Consider the following 22,748-nt stretch of genomic DNA (forward strand, 5'->3'; position numbering starts at 1 on the left):
AGTGGCTTAGCTCGGCTATGCCAGGATATACGTAGCGTGAGCTAAGGTTCAGCTGGTTATTCTTAGGTTTCCTGGTTGGCTAGGATTAGCTGATTGTCATGCTTACTGCTGCCAAAACGATTTCTAATCCAATCCAAATCCAATACAATGCAATACAGTCGCGGCGGTTGTGCGTCGTGAGAGGTCATTGCTGCTCGTGCATGAGCAGCACGGCTCGCCAGGAGCCACGCGAAACTGCTCAACCTAGGCCAGTGTAGCTCACGCTACAATACTCAACAAAAATCGGTTGTCTGTCCCTTTAATGGGAGCAGCGCGGGGGCGCGGTGGCACGCTCTCTGCTGATCCGCTTCTGCGAAGGAAGAAGGGGCTCTTGCCATTTTTTTTCTACCTTCTATATGTTTTTTTTTTTTCAGAAGCGGTTTGTCTTAGTGGGTCGTGGCTTCGCAAAGTTTGCAGTGACAAAAAGCTCTAGCGAACACCTCAAACACGGTCGCTGGATGAGAGCGCACGCAAGGTGCGGCCTGCCGCGTCGCCCGGATTTCAACGGGCGAGGGCGTGAGTGGCGGTGTTTACGTTTGCCGCCGCTTGACTCCCTCGTGGCGCTAGCGTTCGGGGACTGGTTTCGCGACGGAGCGGGGTGGTCCCCGCAGGCGAGCGCTTGCGCCGGCTGAGAGACAGTTAGCGCACGGGTTTTAAAGATGTTGTCAGTCCTGGGATACTCAACCGCAAAAACTGCCTGTCCGTATGTATGTATGTCTGCCACTCTGTCGCTCGATCCAATCGCCCGGTCGTGACTGAAGCAGCCAGAAGTTAAAATAATTCTTCAATGAGATATAGGCAATACATTTTCAATCTAACAAATCTAAAAATTGCCCCATATCCGACAACATTGCTAAAAAACATAATATTCAACAAAAAAATGATAACCACCGGTTAGCTTTGTCTGAAAAGTCTCACACACAACACGTAAACCGCGTTGCAAAGCCGCAAGTTGATTAGTTACAGTTCAAGCGGCAGGTATCTGGTGGGACTTTATTCGTCCGAAATTTCAAAAATGTCACCTTTTCTCGGGAAAAGCGGTGTCGACACACGGGAGAGCGATGAATATATTTTGCCGGTGACGGATTAAAGCTTTCCTTAAAGACACTTCTTTGCAAAAACATGTTGGCCGGGCGGAATGCGTACCTCGTAAAACGAGGACACGCGATAGGATGGTTCAAAAAGGATTTGAAAAGACTAGACATTTTGCTATGCGTGTCTTTTGATACTTTTATACTGGCTCGATCATGTCTTGCCGCGCATAGAGATATGGGTTGTTTCATTTTCACAGGCACGACAATGCCTTTAAACGCGCTACTGAAAACTTGATTACAGAGGTTGTATAGAAAGAAAAATAAATGCACCGTGCTCTGTTCAAGAGACAGTGCGTACGGTCCACTCTCCTAGCTGCTAAGCATTTTTCAAACTTTGCGATGAGAACTAGCGCTAGGTACAGTTTCTCCGTTATTTCATCACCGATTCAAACCCATATGCATTTATCCCTGAAGCTAACGGCCGGGCTCCTGGACCAGCACCAGTACGTTCTCAAATTAGCGCACTCTAAAGACGTTGCGGTAGTTTTGCTCTGTGAACATACTGCGCTTCAATTCGAAATAATTTTCGTAGCGTAGGAAATTATTACATACGTTATCACGTCAGCTTTCTTTTTTGAGTACCCAAGCATAATCTCTACGTAAAGCAAGATGTGTAATGTCTTCTATCTGCACAAAAAATGCGTAATTCACGCAGTTAGAACTATTAATAATTATGACATTCAAGATGTAAATTGTTGGTTTAAAATAGCAAAGAAAGGAAGAAAATGTGAAATTGAAAAGCGGTGTTTGAATGCTTACGCATTATTAGGCAATTTTGGGAATTTCTGTACAATTTCGTTTTTTTTCTTTTGTGTCCGCGCAAAAATTTAGCTTGCCGAGCTCGCCAATTTTTTTTTTTAATTTTTTGTCGACCCGGACATTTCATATGCTCTCCTTAATTTTTTTTTGAGGCTACAGGGAACAAGTAAAAATATCAGGTGGAAACTGGAATCGCTTTTCATTCAACTGTATATATATATATATATATATATATATATATATATATATATATATATATATATATATATATATATATATATATATATATATATATTGTCAAAATTAAAAAAAAGGCCGACATAGCTGTGATAGTAGTATTTCTTCATAACTAAACAACTTGTAATCAATTCATATGTGCCGTGAGATTAAACGAATTGTGGTGTTTTATTTAGTCCACCAGGAAAAACCTACAAACAAGTTAGTTATGTCTTAAACATTGAGAAGTGTTGGCACTCAAATAACAAGCGCCGTCACAAAAACATTGCTTCTGTTTGTCCGGAATTTTAATATATTCTCTGCAGTCGCAGCTTGCAGACAAAACGTAAATCTCTGCCGGGCGTGAGGTCATGAAGAGCATGCCGGGCGATGTAAGACACGACACAGCAATGCGAGACAGAAGGCACACTATCAACGCGTAATGCTGCTGCTGCTGCTGCTGCGAAAGGAATTTAACTTGCATCTTGACCAAATGAAGCTCGGCCGCCGCTAATCGTGTTTGGCTAATCGTGTTTGGCGTAACATTAGTGCTGGTAAATGCCTTATGTGGAGCGTGGAACGCCGATGATAAGCCCACACTTCGAAATAAGCGGCCCGAAAGCCGGCGTCCCGCGGGCCGCGCTCGCCGCAACCAGTATCGGAATGGTGGCGCCGCGGTGGCAGTATTTGGCTCTAGGCGCACTCACCCCGCTTTGGAGGCTCGCGGCAGGCCGCACGTCAGTGCGCCTTTCATCCAGGGGCCGTGCCTCAGAGTATCAGAGAAGATAGAAACAACGCGGCACGCGTCGTGCATGAACAGTCACAATACAGGCACGTGTTTGCCTAGGTGTCTGTATTGTCACTGACACACACCTGGACAATACAGACACGTGTTACCAGCGGTACCAACAGCATGGACGAGCGAAATTTTCGGTGCAAAATGTCCCTGCACAGCTTTCCTGAACACATAAAATGCAGTGTATTGTCGCGAAGCCCCCGTTCCGTTTGCTTTTTTCAATTTTTTTGCATCCCTTTGCGGCCACCGAGGCCCAGCTTTTCTAAGAAACGCATGCGGAGTGTGTGTTGGCCCGTTGGCCGACCCGGGAGACGCGGCTCTCGAGGGGGACCATCGTCGCATCTTGTGTTACCGCGCGCACTGGCGTCTCCGACCCCCCGTTGCGCGCCTACACGGGCCGCTATGTTCTCCGACCCCCGGTCTCCTTTAAACGGCCGCCTGTATTTTTCTCCTTTTCGAGTTTGTATACCTTTACTTTATTCTCACCAGTAATTCTTTCGCCAGAAACGGGCGCCTTCGAGTTTGAACTTTGTGTCTTCTGTGTGTGATTTTTTCCTTTTCACTTTGGCGGGGACATGTCTGATTGGAGCTAAGAAGCGTCTCCCTGATAGGCTGCGGGTGTGCCTTAGACTTGTTCCCAGGCGTCCGCACACGCCAGGATGCGCTTTTCCCCCCAATACGTCCCCCACCGGACCGCTTGAAGCAAATATAACGCGGACCCTCTGGCTATTGGGGGAGGGGCGGCCTGCACCAGGGCTCACGTCAAAAACTCTGCCGCTCGTCGTCGTGCCCTCCCGCCGGGAGACCGCGATCCCGTCAGCCATGTCCCGCTAAGTACCCTTAATCGTTTGACTGCCTTTTTTATCTATGTAATAAGTGCAATTGTTTCAAGTTTGTATGTGCTAATTGCATCAATGTTACCATAGATTAAATCAGTTAACCTTTAAACCTTTCTTCGACGTTTCCACTTCTTCACTGCAATCATCATGCTACAGTAGCGGCAGGTGTTGACCAAAATACGCCGTTACAGTATAATGCAATAGCACTATTTATTTTTACTTCAAGTTGATAAATGTTTTCTTTTCCTGCTCGAATTTCTCATGCACATATCTAAATCGAACAGGGTGCGCCTTAACAGGGGTCAACCATGGAGCGAAAGCAGCGGGCAGACCAATGCTGATGACGCATCGCACGCACGCATCGAAGCATGTGTCTCAAATTCACATGTGCCGCACCATCCACTCAGCTGAACAGTGCCTTGGCTTATTAAGTGCGAAGCACTTCTTAGTCGGACCTACTCCTTCCGCCGCCGTCCGTCGCCCGCAGGTGTTATCGCGCCCTCCTCTCCTTAGTAACGGCGCGGTAGCGGAGGGAAGGCGTACATAGCAACGGCGCAGTGACGTCACTACGCCATGTGATGGCGCGCGCTCTCGCCGTGACGTCACGCGCTCGCGCCTCCTCTCCCCTCGCTCGGCTGCCGCTGCGCCGTTGCGCGCGTTCGCTGCCCTCTCCCCTTCGCTCGCCGCGCTCGCCTCGCGCCTACTCTCTCTCAGTCGCCTGGCTCGGCGCGGCACACTCCCCTATATACACCATTTTCCTTGCTAGAGGTGGGCGCCGCCATTTGCTTTTTCTGACCGGACCGCTAGCGCCGTCTATGAAGCGACCGCCGAAACCTCCGCGCTGGGCTGTTAAGTGCTCCGTTCTTTCCGTGCGTCTGCTCGGTACCCGTGCATTACCAAGTGAACCGTAGTGGTTTGGCGTTAAGTTAGCGGTTGCAGTGCTTGTATGTGTGTGTGTTCTGTTTTGTTTTCATCATCTGCAGACGGATTTTAGGTCTTAATTTACTGCCAGAGCGGAAAATGCCGATCCCGGCTGTTGCGAGCAGCAGTAGCAGTGTGGTGGTGGTGCCGGTGGTGCTCCGCAGTTCCGCGATGCAAACGAATCGGTATGGCACCGACTGACATAGAAATCGATATCGGGGAGTAAATACATGTTTTCAATGCCACCGTGCTTGTTATGTTCGCCGATTAGTCATGTTTACGGAAGCGCGGACGTCGAATGCAAAGCGCGCACAGCATATGTGGGTCACGGTGATCCTTGCTCGCGATGGACTTACGACGAGGCGATTGCGACGCTGTTGACATTGTAATGTAATATAATTTTTCTTAACTAGACTTATGACGGTTACTGACGAAACGAAATTACCTGGGTGGAAAAATAACACGACCGCACAACCAGTCAAATTACTATTCGAAGGTTGAGCCAAACGGTCGACGTTCGGGCGAGTTAATATTGGTTGATCATGATCGGGATTATTATTGACCTAACTCTGCGCAGCGCATGTGGCCTGTCGCTCGGAGCCCACCTTTGTGAAACCGCTGCTTGCACCACAAATGCTTTACGCGAGCAGCAGTAACTGTTTTGTAATTGTAATACTTTAGATGCCGTGTCAACGCAAAAGGAGTAGAAGTTTTTCCTTTAACCGCGTTGTGAACAGGTTGAGCTATTTTCCAAATGCATCGTTCACGCGTATCTCCAGCTGCGTTTCCACATTGGGCTGCCTGCTTATCCTGCTATCGACCAGCAGTGTGCGATGGAGAAAGTTATCTTTTCATATCGTTTGGCAGTGTAATGCGTTGGCCTGAAAAAAAAGTAAACAAAACGCCGTGATTTTAAAGGTTACATTAAATGAAAAGGGGATTGTTTAATGCCAATCGGCTTTAATGACAAACAATATATGGTATTTTAAATTGACTACAAGAACCAGAAGTTATTGTAATGTTGTATTGTATCGGCGCTCGTCAAAGATCCCCAGGTAGTCAAAATTAACCCGGAGCCCTCCACTGCGGCGCGCCTCATATGACCCATGAAGCGTTGGGGCGTTAAACACCATGATGAATCAATTAATCAATCAACCAATCAATCAATGCTGTATTGTAAAAGATAAAGTTGCTTCTAACATTTCAGGGGGTTCGGTTCCCTGTCGCAGCATTGCGTGTAATGAATGGATTTTGCTCCGTCTGCTTGCCGTCCAAGTGCACCCAACAAACCCTGGAGTTGGTCGTTGGTACAAAGTTGTTGCGGTTTATCAACGGCATCCACCGATATCTCAACTCGGTGTGCGTTGGGAAGTGATGCAGCAAAAACACGCCGCGACCGCAGTGCATTTTCTCCAGGCGGTGTCGTGCACATGCGTGCTGTCAGCGACTGTTTCTCGCTTTCTCTGGTTGTTCAATAACCCACCACCGCGCAGTGCTGGCCAAGCGACGTTTGCGCCTTGAACGGCATCGCAGCATAGGCTAAAACAGTTGAAAGTTCCGCAAAAACTAAGCACAAGGTGCAAAATACTGCTGAACTACGCTGCGGAGCCCACCGCGCCGGGCGATTTTAACAGCCCAGCGCGCACAGGCAACGCTGGTCGGCCGCCGAGAGAACTGGTTTGAGAGTATTTTCCCCCTTTCCCGGCTGCTTATGGAAAATGGTGTATATGCAGCAATAAACGGCCAGACCTCCGTGGGTCGGCTCGCGCGTGCTCTCTCGCTCGGCTCCTGTAGTAGCGCGCGCGTCTTCGTCGTGCGTGTGTGTGTGCGTGATTACATTCCCTCTCGAACATCTCTCGAACATACACGTTAATTCACCAAGATTTCCGCAGAGGGACAAACGAGGCATGTTAAGCCGAACGTGATCACGAGGGGGTGTTAATGTAACTAACGGGCAAAATGCCACCAAACTTCAACAAACTCCCCCTCATAGCATCACCCCGTGCTTCGCACTTCCTCATACTCCCCTTCGGGGAAATGCGGGGGAATTTTTTTTGACAACACATAAGGGATCTACATTAAGTGCCCCATTTATCCCCACGACGCGCATAGTAATTTGAAGGTTTGTTTCCCCAAAATGAATGCAAAGTATAGTGCATACTGCTATAGATACCAACACTTTAGGATTAACTGGGTTCCCCTGCCCCTATCAAATTGACATTCAGTGTTCCCAAAAGTTCGCAGGCTGACCCTTGGGTGCTGGTCACTTAAAATAATCTTTTTTTTTCTTTTTTTGCAGGTTTTTCCAGAGTCCATTTACTACTGTTACACTTATAGTGCATTTCGCAGCATTTACAAGGTGAGAAATCTTTTTTGTGTGTTTATTGCTTGTCGCACACAGCTTTGGCAATGCAGGGTGGTTTCTTTTTAGTCCGACAAGTCGGATCCAACATGTCGGGTCCGACTTGTCGGTCCGACACGCGAGTTTGTGTCGGGCGGCCGTTTTCTTTTGCGTTCGGGAGCAGGACCCCGCCAGCAGTGTCGGGCCAAACACGTCACTTGAATTTAATATTGTGATTGGTTCGCCCGACCTTATAGTACTTTTTGTTTACGCTCAAACAGCTATTGTGGTAATTTGAGAAAATGTGAGTTTATTTCCCTCAGCATGGCGCGAATGTTGATCTCGCTAGACTTATCAGCCAGCAGCCGTAACGTTTATGTAGACGCAAGCGCGTTGGAGAGCTTCCCATAAACCGGTGCATGCCCGGCGATGCTGCAGCTTGACTCGGGCAGGGTCATTCTGGCTCGGGTTATGAAGCGGCGGCGGCGCAAAATATATTCTTCCCGCTGTTACGAATCACATGCGGCAAGACTGTTCTTTGAAGCGTAACGCTCTCCCAGCGATGTAACATGCGTCCACGTACGTAGCAGCGCTCTATGATTACGCAGAAACAAGCTCTCGATCGTTCAGCGCATCGCATTCTGATACGGTGCGCACGAGCTGTCAATTTGCGTCGTTGCGGCAAATGTTAGCGCTTCTTTCGTCAACTGCAATGAGCGCTGGTATTTTAAATTCTGCGACGCAGGGTACAAAATTTTTGTATGGGAATATCGGCAGCATAGTTGTTACCTTAACATCATGTCCGCATCTCTTAAACATATATTTACGTACTCTCTCTCTCTCTCATCCTGCGATTACGCGCCTGTGGAACTACGGCAGCCAGCGATCGTATTCAGTAACTCGCAAAAACCGGAATAGTTCCACCGACCGGCGCCGTGGTGTTTTCTTTTCTTCTTTTTTTAATGGCGATGCTGGCTTTGATCTTTGTGTTCTACAACGAGATTACCTTTTCTCGACGATTGTACGAAGGCTCCCATCCAGGTCAACAGTTTTACATAGTAAATAACTACCACAGAAAACACAGATAGGCACGTTTAACGCTTTGCTGCATGTTTCAAGTACATTTGTTTACAGTTAATTATGCTGATTCCGACACTACAGATTTTGTTTGCAAATTAGCACAGGCTTAGAACCTGGTCCGGAGTTTGTAAAAATAGGCGTCCATACACGTCTGCATATGGTGGCCATATACCAGAACACATGAGCGAGTCATACAGCAGAATGGAAGTTTTTTTTTATCCCTCACAGGAGCAGGCCAGTCCCACCACCTGCACTTACTGGGGGGTACCAGCCGTCTGGCCAAATTAATTCACATACTGCCTCCCACCCTCCCCGCTCCTTTCTTGCAGCCTGGGTTACTGCTTGTTCATCGGATTGGAGTGAATAGCTGACACTTTCCTCCTACTTCTAATGGTCCCCATAGTAGTGCCCTTGGTCTTTCCTTTAAATTTTCTGTAATGAATTATTTCCATTGTAAATGAGCCTAGACAGATTTCGCTATATATTGGCAATTTCACTATTTCTTATAATATCCCTTCCTGGAGTCATGTGTGGGCTACGGGGTTAAAACCGGATGACTGCAGTCTCCCTTCTTATCAACAAAAAGAATCCACTCACACTTTTTTACCCTTTTTCACGAAAACTTGCCCGAAGCTCAGAAATGTACTCGTCTAGCTATTGTATAAACTAGCAACTTGAGCTGAAGTCACATATAAAAACCAATGTTTCCTCATCTTGTCATGAAGTCGGTTTTATAAAGCATAAACTCACCGATACTCCAGCAAAAGTTAGATTACTTTTGTACCCTACTTTAATTTGATAGAAACTTCAGTATGCCTGCACAGTCTCAGACCCCTAGAGGAAATAATATGGAATTGGTTGAAAAGGCTCTAAGAAAGGCTGTTGACGTTATTTATTCTAAATATAATTGCACAAATTCTCTTTGTGAGATTACATAAGCTTATGGGATTCAAATATTAGTCAAGGAGAAAGTTTTTGCATCTTACATTTCTTCACTGTTCAGAATTCTAACTATGGCCACACGGATTCTGTTAATGAACTCATGCAAACTGGTGCGATTGAAGCACTAGGGAAAAAAGAAGTCTTAATGCCTTAAATTTTTTGCTGTTGTTATGCTACAAACTTGGCCTAGATACAAGACCATGACATACTTCAAAATAATATTCATCATTACCATTTTCATTCTTTCACCTGTTCTACACACCGGTGGAAAATTTTTTTTCCCACATGTATTATCGACTGTAAAAATGCACCTGAACATATGTCTTGATTAATTTGAATACATAGAAGCAAATGTTTAGTTTATTTTAGCCTTTTGTTCTTTCTCATTGCTGCCACATGTAGTATCCTGAACTGCTGGTATCTATGATCTTGTTCACATCTTTATGCCCCTCCTTCTTGGGCCTCTGGTTCGCAGTATGCACTTCAATACAAATTTAAAAAATTAGTGACAAGGCCAGCTGTAGGTGCTGAAGAAAAATTGGCCTCACAATAATTGCAGAAGACTCACGGCAGAACACGACGTGTATACCCCACACAAAATAAAACTCGCCGATCAAATTTTATTGCAAAACAAGACAGCTATGTACAAAAACAGATAGGCCCCAGAGATTTATAGATACATTAATTATATAATAAGCCTTAGTTATAAACAAAGCTGGCTACATTTTGTTAAGAGCAGTGGTGCCCCAATGAGTTACCAAGATCTAGTTCATTTCCGTAATTTCTACTTATAACGCGGTCTTCTGTTTTGAAATGAAGCCTTTTTCGGCCAAAGTTAGGCAAATAAAGGCACAACAAAAAGAGTTCCTTTGTTTAATGCTACCAAATGTACTAAGTATTACAGACTTAGAACACACAAGGTTAAGTGAACAACACTACATACAACAATAAGTTAAGTTTATGCAGACCTGAAAAAAAAAACGATCAGCACTAGATGACGCTAAACTGCAGCCCGGTTTATTGACATTTCATCGATAGGCACACAACTCGTAATGATCAAGTAGTCCCATGCATGTTGAATCCTTTCATTTTGCACCATTCATATTTTTCTTCTCCTGGGTTCCTTAAATATAAATTGATACTTGAGCATCATTACATACACTATGTTCTTGCAATCAGTAAAAATTCTATGCATTCAACATCAATAAAATGGCTTAGACAGAGAGAGAATAACTTTAATGGAGACAAGCGATGTTAGCCGAGCCGTCGGGCTGGTTTGGTATGCTAAATGAGAGAAGAAAACCAAAAAAAAGAAAAAGAAAACGTGAAGATAGAAAGATGTCTTTTGATGCGGCCAAAATTTTCAATCACAAAACTTTGTCCAATTCTGTGCTCCGAAGAAACTCCAAAGGAGCTTTGACTGCCCGTGCAGCCTGACTGGGACCCGACCATAAAGGAAAAAGCAAAAATGCTCATGTCGAGATTTTGGCATATTTTAAAGATATTCAGGAGGTCAAAATTAATACAGAGTACTTTAATACGGCACGCCTCATAGTCCAAGTGTAGCTTTGATGCATTAAACCCCACAATCAATCAAATCAATGTAACCAGTTGAGAGGTAGAAAACACAGTTCATTTGCAGCGCCTTGCTTTATCTTTTTGCAAAAACACATGCCCGCTGCCAATAAAGCTGCAAGTTGCTATAATGCCAAAACCATCAAAGTACTCCTCATAAAATCAAACGCTCTTACAATCACAGCTAAAACAGTCAGCTTCCGACCGTTCTAGTGCCCTTTTCCACTTCTCTCTACGCTTGGCGCCAGACAGAAGACAAAGTGCTACACCCGTTCATTTGTGCCTCTGCACCTGGAATGGCAGGTCGACACACAGCCCAATCTAGGCATTCTCGAGCTCAGGACACCTGTCGATTACTTTATGCGCAAAGCGCAAGCACGTGAGCTTAGTGCAACAGGGGTGGTGTAGTGGAAAAACCACGCAAGGCCGACCGAGGCCATTGCTGTTGAAATGGGGCTGAAAGCTGTAATTGCGCGGGAGCCTTCCAGATGATGATAGTTATGTTAGATAAATGATTTGGGAAAGAGAAAGCTTTAATGAATACTGAAGACATTAGCTCCACAAATGGCATTGCTTGCTGCATCAGATAGGGGGAACACAGTAAATGAAAAAAAAAATGTGGAAAGAGTACGTAGAAACAATGAATAAGAGGGAGAATGAAATAAATCAGGAACATTTGAAAAAATGGCAGTAGTAGGATAACAGATCTCAGAATCTCAAAGTTAAAGAACGTCGACCAATCTAGAGCTTTTGTCCGTAGCGCAGTGTCAGCATGACTGCTACAGTTCATAAAGGTGATTTAGTTCTGAAAAGTTTTTTTGTAGCAATCGCATAAGAGTTCTTTTCGCTGTTTCGTGTTGGGTTGCATGCTGTGTGCAGTAGCACAAGAGATGACACATGTTCTCTGTCAGAGAGTAAGGGCGTTCTGCATTCTACAGCACGTCCAGCCTCTGCATAAGCGTTTTGGAAGAGGGTGTTCACTTTGTGGAGTGATTTTTTTAGTTTATTTTCTGATCTTCTGCTGTTGAATGAAGCTAGACCCTCAAGCAGGTGGACAAAAAGCTGAAAGTTGGTACACATAAAAACTGAGTGGAAGAAAAATGAGAAGTGAGCAAATGGTGTGTTAAAGCCTGGAAAACCTTGATGTCATTAGCGATGGTCTTGACCGCCACCGCCTTTGACACTTCTGAAACTTCTACCAGTTGGTATACACTTGTTCATTTATTTTTAAGTGTGATAGTATGACCACGTGTTAAGCTTTTTTGCACAACTTCAGCGTCATGCAAAAAGTCAACGAAAGAGGGCATGCCATGCAGTGAAGCTAGAAAGTTTGAATGTTATGCGGCACAGCCAACTTTTACTGCTCAATTATTCCCAAATTTTCAATACTCGAAAACATTCAGCACTTTGAATTATAAAAGTGCGCTGCAAATCGAATAGCAAACAGCATTCGCAAAGTGTTTGAAATTTCAGAAATTTCCACACCTCTATTGTATTTTTCTGTGTTTTGCGGGACCATCAAACAAATGGATGGACATTAGAAGAAGGAGCTTCCTTGGAAGCCAATGTCACTATACCACTTGATAAGGCACTTTCTAAACTCCCCAGAATTGTGTCAGGACTACCGACGCTGTGATCAGAAACTACGATCAGCTTGGGATAGCAAAACGTACCTACAGTACGAGTGAAGCTGATGCCGTTTACTACATGCTGCACTAGGCTGTTGCACGTTACTTTCACAAGCTTCAGGTGGTTTTTGACGCCTCATCGCACAGTAACTCACCGAAATATTTCAACAACTTTGAAAGCGGACTGAACCTGACCTCCGATTTAGTCAGTCTATCGGCGTATGCAATGGGCTTTCGAATGCGTGGTGGTGCTATTTGCTTAGCTGCACCGATGCCATCTGCACGATTGCATTTTGCCGCATGGGCCGCGGCGTTCTTGATGTGAAATGTGGTCCGCTGTGTGGTGTTGGCAAGAACGTTTATGTGGACAGCGTTTTTTTTTTCGAGCGATTTGTGGGTTTGCGAATGCCTTCTTACAAGTAGTAGTCAGCATTATTTTTGCGTCGAAATTCCAGACTGCGCTGTGCACGCTTGCTACAACCGAAGATCCGAAGCAGGCCGCATGACAAAAGCAAGCGTGTCGCTCTTTTTTTTTTTTTGCTGCTTCGGAGCCTAGGATAGAGCAGTGCTTGACGACATTCCGCCTTCATGCGACGAATTTACAATGAAGTTATCGATAATGGGACTAATCAGTACTGAATCTGTTGCACCCGTTTCGTTTCAAGTGGAAACGACGGGCCTTGAAACTTTCACCTCACATTTTGTCACATGCTTGAAACATTGCGCAGTGGTCTCTGCACCGCTGTCCGCACCTGTCTAACCGTTGGACAGGCGCTGATAACGTAGTCCGCTTTGCACTATCTCCGTGTGATCCCCATGCATTGATTTTCTTATTTTTGGGTTGCTTCAAAGGACAGTGTCTCGAGTTAGAAAAATTTTTCCACCCAAAGCTGCAACGATATTTGCTATGGTGGCGGCGTGCGGGACGAGGCACTGGCTTTACCGAGCCACCCAGGCATGCTGCGCGCTTCTTGGGGAGTGCGAGAGACGGTGAGGTGCTCTGGCAACAGTGTTCTGGTGTGTTTAACGTATGACTGTCGTCTACCTAAGCTCCCAATGACGGTGAGCAATTACGCAGAGGTACTGGGTGGAAGCAATCACGACATATGTATATAAAATTAGGTGCAGCCACGCCGACAAAGATTCGAACGATAATTTTCAAGTGCTTTTTTTTATGTAGACGAGGTGGAGATTATAAGCAAAACAAGATTATGGAACACGCTTTGAATACTGCAAAAACAGCGCAGAGACAAGCGATAAACCATACTGCTCTAGTTTGTCAATCCATAAGTCTTCATCTCTGCGCTGTTTTTGAAGTAGTCAAATTGTATAGCCAACGTCAAGCTTTTGTGCATAAGCACAGAACGCGCTTGGTCATTAAAGAGCACTCGAAGACGACAAAAGAGTTGGATGCCCACAATTACCTGAAAAAAGGTTGCATTTCATGTACACGTATTCACCTAAAAACATTGGAAGTAGACAGGGCTGGGGCTGGATGCACAGTCGGGTTAGCCTCATTGATAAAGTATGCCGGCTACCTTAACACATCGTGTTACAAGCATGTGCAAGGTATGAGGTGAAAGCTTTGACGGCCGTCGTCTCCACCTGAAATAAAATGGGCACGCCTGATTCGGTACTGATTAAACCCATCATCGATAGCTTCTTTGCGAATTCGTTTCATGAAGTCAGATCGTCTTCAAGCACTGCTCTAGCTACCGCTTCAAAACAGAAAAAAAAAAAAGCGAAACGCTTGCTTTTGTTGTGCGGCCTGCTTTCGGATCTGTGGTTCCGGAAGTGTGAACAGCACAGTCCGAAATTTCGAAACAAAAACAATGCTGACTACTCCTTGTGACAAGGCATTCGCAACCCACGAATCACGCAGAAAAAAACACTGCCCACGCGAACGTTCTTACCAACACCACGCCGCAAACCACGTTTTGCATCGGGAAACATGCTGCCTGCACGGCAGAATGCAACCGTGGATATGTTGTCGGGGCCGTCATGTAGGTAGCATTGCTGTATGGTCAAAAGCCCAGTGCATACACCCTATTGCTGAACTCCCGAAGAGACCAAGTGGCACAAGGGTCGGATATCAAACAAACATTTTTAAAGGTTGGCATAAAACCGGTGGACAAAGATGCATTGCGTTTCCTGTGGTTTCAAGCAATACCAAAACCGGGTGTACCACTTTCACCAGTTTTGACTTGCTTTCAGAGTGATGGCTAACCCATTTCTACTTTCGAAATGCTTCAACACCACTTAAACAAAGAGCAGTACCCTCAAACTGTGAGACATACACGGATGACGTGCTCACAGGAGCTGGAAGCGAGAAAGCTGCCGTGAAGCTGTACAAAAATGCAACTGAAATGTTTGAAGCAGTACAATGCTACGCCAGTGATTTTCAACGTGACTCCCGGGCTACCCTGCATCTCTGTTATTTGTCGGGTGTGGAAGGTTTTGCGACGTACGTGGGACCCGTGTGCCGACCACTTAACATTCTCTCCATGTATGAATTGTATTCATGGCATAGAACCATTCACAAATTCGCCCATGCTACAAACAACGGCGTTGATATGTGACCCACTAGGGTGCAACGTGAAAACTTGGAAGTGTTGGTAAGCATGTTGAACCCTAGCGTAAACGACAGGACAAAGCAGCGCTTTGTGTGTCCTGCTGCTATCGTACTGCGTCTTGTCGTTTGCACTGAGGTTCAACATGAACCACTGGGAACAGAGGGCGGGGGTGGGTGGGGGGGGGGGGGGGGGGGCTTTCTCCCTTCATTGTCCATGCCAAGGTCCTGTTCCACAAAGTGGGGCGTAAAAACATCGACCTCAGCACGCTACCTAACAACAGCACGACGGCCTGGAAGGTGTAGCTAGACGGACTCCCTATCTCCCCGAGGTTCAAGTACCCCGGTACTAAAAGTCACAAACAAATGGAGGGAGGGCGGACTGCTTTCACATTTCTGCTGATACCCGTCTAATGGCATACGAGGCAGTTGCCTACCTCACCCTGGAGGGTGAAAACGGTACAAGATCGACAACTCTAGTAAGCAAACAAAGGGTTGCACGAGGCAAGGAAATTACACTGGCGAGACTGGAACTGATGGCATGCCTGCTCGCTGGTCGATTGTGTGGCTATATTTTGGAAGCCCTCAAGCAACAGCCATCAAACATCTACCTACGGACAGATTCAACAACAGCACTCTATTGGATTCATGAAGATGTTGACCGCTGGAAGCAGTTCGCACGCAACCGAGTCACTAAAATTGAACGCCTCGCGGACAAGTGCGTATGTAGACATTATCCGGGAAGGGAAAATCCAGCACGCGAGATCCCAGCCATGCAGCTGGCCAAAAACGCACTGTAGCGGAGCAAAGCACTGTGGATTTGTCCCGCATGCATATTGGGAATGAGTGGTTCCGAAAGCGATATACGATGAAATCGAACTAGGGGAAAGGAAGAAAACAAGATCATTGCCAGCGGCAACATCGCCACCTACTGAGTCGGGCGTGATCAACCTGGAACACTACGGCAAAATCTTAAAGCTAATCAGAGTCACAGCTCGGGTTTTTCAGTTCATCGCTAGAACCAAACAACAAAGCAGCAAATTGGGACCCCTCATATCCGATGAGCTTAATCAAGCTGAACGAATCTGGATATGGGGAGCAAAAAAGGGATTCTCAAAAGAAGTCACGTGTGCCGCCCACGGAACACGAATTACCCCAACTCAGCTTTAAGAATGTTCACTGATGATTGAGTGCTGGCATTTTAAGAGTTCAGGGAAGACCACAACATAGCCAACTTTGGTGTGGCTTAAAGCAAACAACTATAACAAAAGCGTAAATGGGCATTTGAAAAGGTTTATGATAGAAACCATTTTGTGAACCTGTTGTGTAAACACTACTCACAGGAATATGTCATTACTGCATGATTACATTACAATAACCATGTGCTTCATTAGTAAAGGTACTATTTCGGATAGTGGTGTATGGAAGCTTTACCTAGCGCCTATACGCGGCATGCGTAAACAAGCAACAGCTGCAAGTGAAATGACCATGCAAACTAGTCCCAAACGGAAACAGCATCTCACATGAAGCACACGTCACGTAACCAGGCAGTGCTGAACGCGAAAAAAAAGCACAGCCTGGACACACACTGCAGTTGCTGCACAAAGCACACTTGCCACCACATCACGCGGCCACTAGAATAGGCGAACTAGCGGAGCACTCACGACGCTGGTTTGGGAACGCTGCAGTCCACCAGCGGCACTAAAGCACTGGGAACACCCTCACAATTCAAAACGCAGAAACACCGCCACACATCGCTACCAACTGCGCAGATAAACAACGGGAAAGTTATGTAAAAGGTGCACTCCTCGGATGCGATGTGTTTCTTGCAGTATCGGAGCTAGCGGCGCCGCAGCTTCACAGACACACATTCAACTCCGGGAGAACTGCGACGTACCACACACGGCTGATCGCGAGAGCCGAACTTCGACACATCAAACAGATAACAGCACGGCGTACACACTTGATATGAAAAACTTGCACTGTACACATGCCCTGACCGCCACTGCGCGTTGCTTTCACTCACAGTGACCGTATTTTGAACGTTATCGATGATCCAAGCGCGGAGACAGACCTTGACAGCTCGGAGCGCGCGAGAGCGGGGCCACGATGAATTTGGAATCGGTCGTCTCGCGCTAGCGATGAGCGCGACGAGCGTATCTCTACACACTTGATAGAGAACGAAAGCACGTCGCACCACTCTGCAGACGCTGGTACTGGTGCCTTTTCTGCCTCGGCTCCACACAAAGCGCGAACATTTGAAATAGACCAACGATAAACGCGTATCGCAGTGGCCGACTCAGGACCGCGGTGGTCTGTCGTAACTTCTGCAAGTGCTTGTCGTTTTGATATCACAATCAAGTTGTGCGGCGCACACCGTCCCCGCAGCTCGCCGCCGCCATGTTGGCGAAGGCCGATGGGCGGAGCCAACTCGAGTCGGATGGCCGAGCTGGACGGCTCAGCCGGATGAATTCGCTCGGCGTCCAACTTGGCCCGGCCTCCCCGACAGAGCACGACAGGCCCAGTCGGGCCATGTCGGGCTCTGTCGGACTGAAAAGAAAGGCCCAAGTACAAGATGGGCCGACTCTTACCTTTGGGGGTTAAAATGTGCGAGCCATCGGAAGGACAGCAGCTGATGATTGTATAAAGCGGCAGTGCTTCATTATATAAAATGTAATGTTTTTGCAGTACAACTTAACTTAGACGTACGTGTGTGTCTAAATTTTTTGCTGCTGTTATCTGCCAAGTAGGCATGCATCTGTGTAAGCTTCTAAGAGTCGGATTGCTACTTGCATCTGATCTAAGCGTAGTGAACACACCTTGAGTGAAACGGGTCTTGAAATATGTTGGCTCCCCAGAACGGAGTGAAGGAAAGGGGAACTTCGAAGGAAACAGCGATAGACAAAGTAGTGGTGCCTGTTTGTGCGGTGACCCTCTGCAGCATGCACTTGTTGCAATTGCTCCCCTCCGACCTCTAGGGATAAAGGCACAAGGGGTTGCGTCGTTTGTACGAGTGAGGGGCTCGTGAATTAGGCAGCCAAAGGCATAGGTCGGCAGGCTTACTCACGAGTGCACTCTCAGAACCCCCACTCGCTATTCATGAGTACGTGGTGAGTGAGCCTCGCCACTGTTGCGGACTAGTGAGTATGAGTGCGAGCCCCACTTGCGACTGGTGCTCACACTCGCGAGTGCGAGCACCATTCTCGGTGGGCCCCGCTCACCACTCGCGAGTGCAGTCGCCTTACTCGTGCCATTTCTGGGTCTTACCGCGGTGAGCGCCACTATTGCGCTTGTACTCGCTGTTGGCTATTCGCCGCAGGAGCCGCTTGCTGTGATGGTTGTTAATGGCGGGATTGCTTTTAGCTTCGGAAATATGTCGGCACTGAGCTCCTGCTGTGGGGGATGGTAGAATTCTCTGGTGACGTGTTGATTTACGAATATGATTCGGATGGCCTTCTGGCACCGTAATGCGCTATTGCTGTTCGGTTTCATGACTCATAGAGAGTCTGCTGCACACACTCATGTGCGAGGGGAGACGAGTGGTGAGCACGGGCGCGAGTGACGATGGCGAGTGGTGCGCATGAGTGCGAATGATGATGGCGAATGATGAGCGTGAGTGAGTGCGAGGGGAGACGAGTGGTGAGCGTGAGTGAGTGAATGCGAGGGGAGACGAGTGGTAAGTGTGAGCGCGAGTGGTGATGGCGAATGGTGAGCGTGAGTGACTGCGAGGGGAGACGAATGGTGAGCGTGAGCGCGAGTGAGTGCATGGTGACAGCGAATGGTGAGCGTGAGTGAGTGCGAGGAGACGAGTGTTGAGCGTGAGTGCGAGTGGTGACTTTAAATAATGAGCGTGAGTGAGTGCGAGGGGAGATGAGTGGTGAGCGCAAGCACGAGTGGTGACGGCAAATGGTGTGCGAAAGTGATTGTGAGGGGAGACAAGTGGTGAGTGTAAGCGCGAATGAGTGCTAGTGGTGATGGCAAATGGTAAGCGTGAGTGGGTGCGAGGAGACAACGAGTGTTGAGCGTGAGTGCGAGTGGTGACGGCAAATAATGAGCGTGAGTGAGTGCGAGGGGAGATGAGTGGTGAGCGCAAGCGCGAGTGGTGACGGCAAATGGTGTGCGTGAGTGATTGCGACGGGAGACAATGAGTGGTGAGTGTAAGCGCGAATGAGTGCTAGTGGTCATGGCAAATGTTGAGTGCGAGTGGTGACTGCGAATTGTGAGTGTGAGTGCGAGGGGAAACGAGTATTGAGCGTAAGCACGAGTGAGTGTGAGTGGTGACGGCGAATGGTGAGTGAGTGCGAGTGGTGACGGCGAATGGTGAGTGCGAGTGGTGACGGTAAATGGTGAGCGTGAGTGAGTGCGAGGGGATACGAGTGGTGAGCGCGAGTGAATGCTAGCGGTGGCGATGAATGGTGAGTGAGTGCGAGTGGTGACAGCAAATTGTGAGCGCGAGTGAGTGCGTGTGGTGATGGCGGGGGGTGAGCCTGACTGAATGTGAGGGGAGATGACTGGTGAGCGTGAGTGAGGCCAAATGGTGATGACAAATGGTGAGCGTTAGTGAGTGCGTGTGGTGGCAGCGAATGATGAGCAAGAGTGAGTGCGAGTGGTGATGGCGAATTGCGTGAGTGAGTGTGAGGGGAGACAATGAGTGGTGAGCGCGAGTGGTGATGGCAAAGGGTGAATGTGAGTGAGTCCGAGTGGTAATGGCGAGTGGTGAGCGTGAGTGAGTGTGAGGGGAGACGAGTGTTGAGCGTGATTGCGAGTGGTGATGGCGAATGGTGAGTGTGACTGAGTGCGAGCGCCGAGTGGTGATGGCGAATGGTGAGCGCGAGTGCGAGTGGTGACGGCGAATGGTGAGCGTGAGGGAGTGCGAGGGGAGACGAGTTTTGAGCGTGAGCACGAGTGAGTACGAGTGGTGAGTGTGAGCGCGAGTGGGGGCCAGTAGTGCAGGGCACATTGTGAGCGTGAGTGTGAGAGAGTGCGCGAAGAAAAATATATTTTTCTGTGTGAGTGAGTGGCGCCCAGTTTTGCCAAGGTATGGCCAAAGGTCCCTGTACAGACACTGACTTTGAGACCCTTGTCTGTAGTGTTTTTACTTGTGCATTTTCCTCACGCGCTTCAATAAACTCCTTATTCTTCTTTAAAAAAAGGCACACGTGCTAAGAAAAGCTTTTTTTTACGAGGCTGCCATTGAAAGCGGTAACAACAGAGTTATCCAAACTGTGCACAAAGTCTGCAGTGAGGGGTCGAATCACGTTCACACAGTGCAGATGAAACGCCAAGCTGCTGGAGAAGCGGAACTCCGCGATTCTCTTAAAATTACAGTTTGGTGCAATTTAAAATTGGCGTGCCGGCGGCTGGGGGGTCGTGGGACAGGCGCCCCAGCTGGAGGCTGTTGCGGTGATGTACACCAGGAGGCATTTTGTGGTTGAGGGAGGGATAGAGACGCGCCTTTTGGAACCATGTGTAGGCATTAGGGAAACGCACGAGTCCCACAGAAGGCGGTACTATAGAAAACGAGCAGGGGCAGATGCTCAAGGGAGATGAAGCATTGGCATACCTACACAAAATCATCGTGGAGAAGTTCGGTAAGGTGGATGAAGAGGCCCCGCAGCGACACAGAGATGTCGCGGCGGGTAGGCCGGAATGCCTAGAGATAGATGGGGACAAGCTGAAATGGAAAAGAGTAGAGGAAAAGGTCCCCAAAAATACCGCGGCAGGCACGAATGGGATACCGATGGAGTTGATTAACCAGTTAGGACCAAATAGCAAGGTAAAGCTACTAGAAGCCATCAGAGCAAGGATAGAAGAAAAGGCAATGCCGGCCGCGTGGCAAATGAGCAGGATGAACTTAGTGAACAAGGGCAAAGGAGTCAGGACAAACCCGATCTCGTATAGGCCAGTAAACGTCACATCAGTGCTGTTCAGGTTAGCAATGCGGGCAGTGAAGTTCGAACTAGAGCAGTGGGTGGAAGAAAATGGGATATTAGGGGAACTTCAAAATGGGTTTGGAAAGAACAGAAGACTAGACGACAACTTATTTGTGTTAAGCCAATGCGTAGAGGTGGCAAAGATGCAAAACCGGCCTTTGTGGTTAGCTTTTCTGGACATTAAAGCGGCGTATGGTAATGTAGAGAGGGAGCGCCTATGGAGTATCCTGGAGGACGAGGGAGTTGGGGCAGAATTTATTAGCTTACTCAGGGAGCTATACCGGGAGAACCAAGTGCAATTAGTGTGGGAGTGGCTAACGTACAATAGGCCTGTATACGCCCACAAGTGTTTAAAACAAGGATATCCTCTCTCTACGCTGCTGTTTATGATCTACATGGCGGGGTTAGAAAGAAAGCTAGAAGTCAGTAAGCTGGGTTTCGACTTATCATACATGAAAAACGGGCAGGTGGTTGAACAATAGGTTCCGGGACTAATGCATGCAGACGACATATTGTTGATAGCAGACATTTGGATAATTCAGCAGGGTTTGATGGATATATGCAGTGAAGAAGCGACGCACCTAGGGCTATCCTTTAGCAGAGAAACATTGGGGATCGTGGTCTTTACGACGGCGCGGAGCACGGAACAGTATCAGTGCAGGAAGTAGAAATACCATTGGTGAAAGATTATAAATATTTAGGAGTATGGCTGAACGAAAGCGAAGATTACACGCAGGCGCATGAGGCCCATCTTAAGACGAAAGGAAGGCGGAACGCGGCTATAATGAAGCATATAGCCCCCCGGGGATACAGCAAATACGAGGTCGTAAGGGGAGTCTGGAAAGGAGTCATGGTACCAGGATTAACTTTTGCAAATTCGGTTCTGTGTATGAAGCCAGAGACCCAAGCGGGCCTGGAGGTAAATCAGTTGGGGGTAGGCAGATTGGCCCTAGGGGCCCGCAGCAAAATTACAAATGAAGCGGTACAAGGGGATATGGGCTGGTCGTTTTTTGAGGCGAGGGAGGCGCAGAACAAGATAAAGTTTGAGGAGAGACTTCGTGACATGGAGGACGAAAAATGGGCCGCGAGGGTATTTAAGTACCTGTATATGAGGAGCGTGGACATGCGGTGGAGACGGAGGACCAGACAACTGACCAAGTGGTACGGAAAGTCTGTAGGGGAAAGTGGGGTTTACACAAATGTTAAAAAGCAGGTAAATGCAGCAGAAACGACGAAGTGGGCACGGAGAATGGAAGCGAAAAAAAAAACCCGGAGACTTATTGGGCAGAGAAACTGGAAATTAAGAAGGAGGGATTCTATGGCAATACGAGAGTCAATGCTTTGCTCTTCGGGGCATGGGCAGGGTGCCTGAGAACCCGGGCATACACAGGTACACTCTAAGCTGGGTAACCCTTAATAGAGGTATACATTTTCGAATTTTTGTAACCTATAATTTATAAGGTACAAATGTAACCTATATCTTCGTAACCCTTATATACGTATACACGTAAGGGTTACTCAGTTATGGGTTACTTTGCCGCTTTCAGCATGTATACCTATATATAAGTTACATCTACCGCAGTTCAAGGCCACACACCTGGAAGGTGTCATGTTGCGCGCCAGGCGCGCTTTCGCCGGCGCAGCTGTGGCGACGCCCCGAAGGCGCCTTTCCCGCGTGGTAAACAAATATCGCGTTAGTGGAAGACGATATGTGCGACCATGCTGTCCATTGCGCCGTCTAAACTTTTGCGTCAGGTGTCTTTTATTCGTCCCTTGAATAAACTGCCGGCCACACGGCTGGGGCTAAAAGAGAAGTTACTTTTATAATTCCTAAAATTGCGGTGCTAAAAAGCTTGAAAATGTTCTCTTAATATATATGCATTGCATTACCTGTTCGATAATCGTTACCCAGGTTGTCACCCAAAAATCTTTGTGAGTATTGGCAACGCTTAAGTCTTATAAACAGGCATAACTAAATTTGATGTTTGAATCAGCTTTGTGCCATTTAAGAAACCA

At 47.4% G+C, this 22,748-nt stretch overlaps 1 protein-coding gene across 6 annotated transcripts in view; it reads left to right on the top strand.

The window, feature by feature from the left end:
* LOC144163035 (uncharacterized) overlaps window positions 1–22,748 on the top strand; it is a 265,629-nt gene that overhangs the window by 179,154 nt on the left and 63,727 nt on the right. For all 6 annotated transcript variants that reach the window (XM_077693815.1, XM_077693816.1, XM_077693818.1 and 3 more), the window contains one exon: window positions 6,964–7,023. In XM_077693815.1, the coding sequence (XP_077549941.1) occupies window positions 6,964–7,023 (60 nt within the window). The remainder of the gene's footprint in view (window positions 1–6,963; window positions 7,024–22,748) is intronic.

This window comes from Haemaphysalis longicornis, unplaced genomic scaffold (assembly GCF_048455015.1).
Source record: "Haemaphysalis longicornis isolate Haplotype H1 unplaced genomic scaffold, Haemaphysalis longicornis Haplotype H1 scaffold_12, whole genome shotgun sequence".
NCBI lineage: Eukaryota > Metazoa > Arthropoda > Arachnida > Ixodida > Ixodidae > Haemaphysalis > Haemaphysalis longicornis.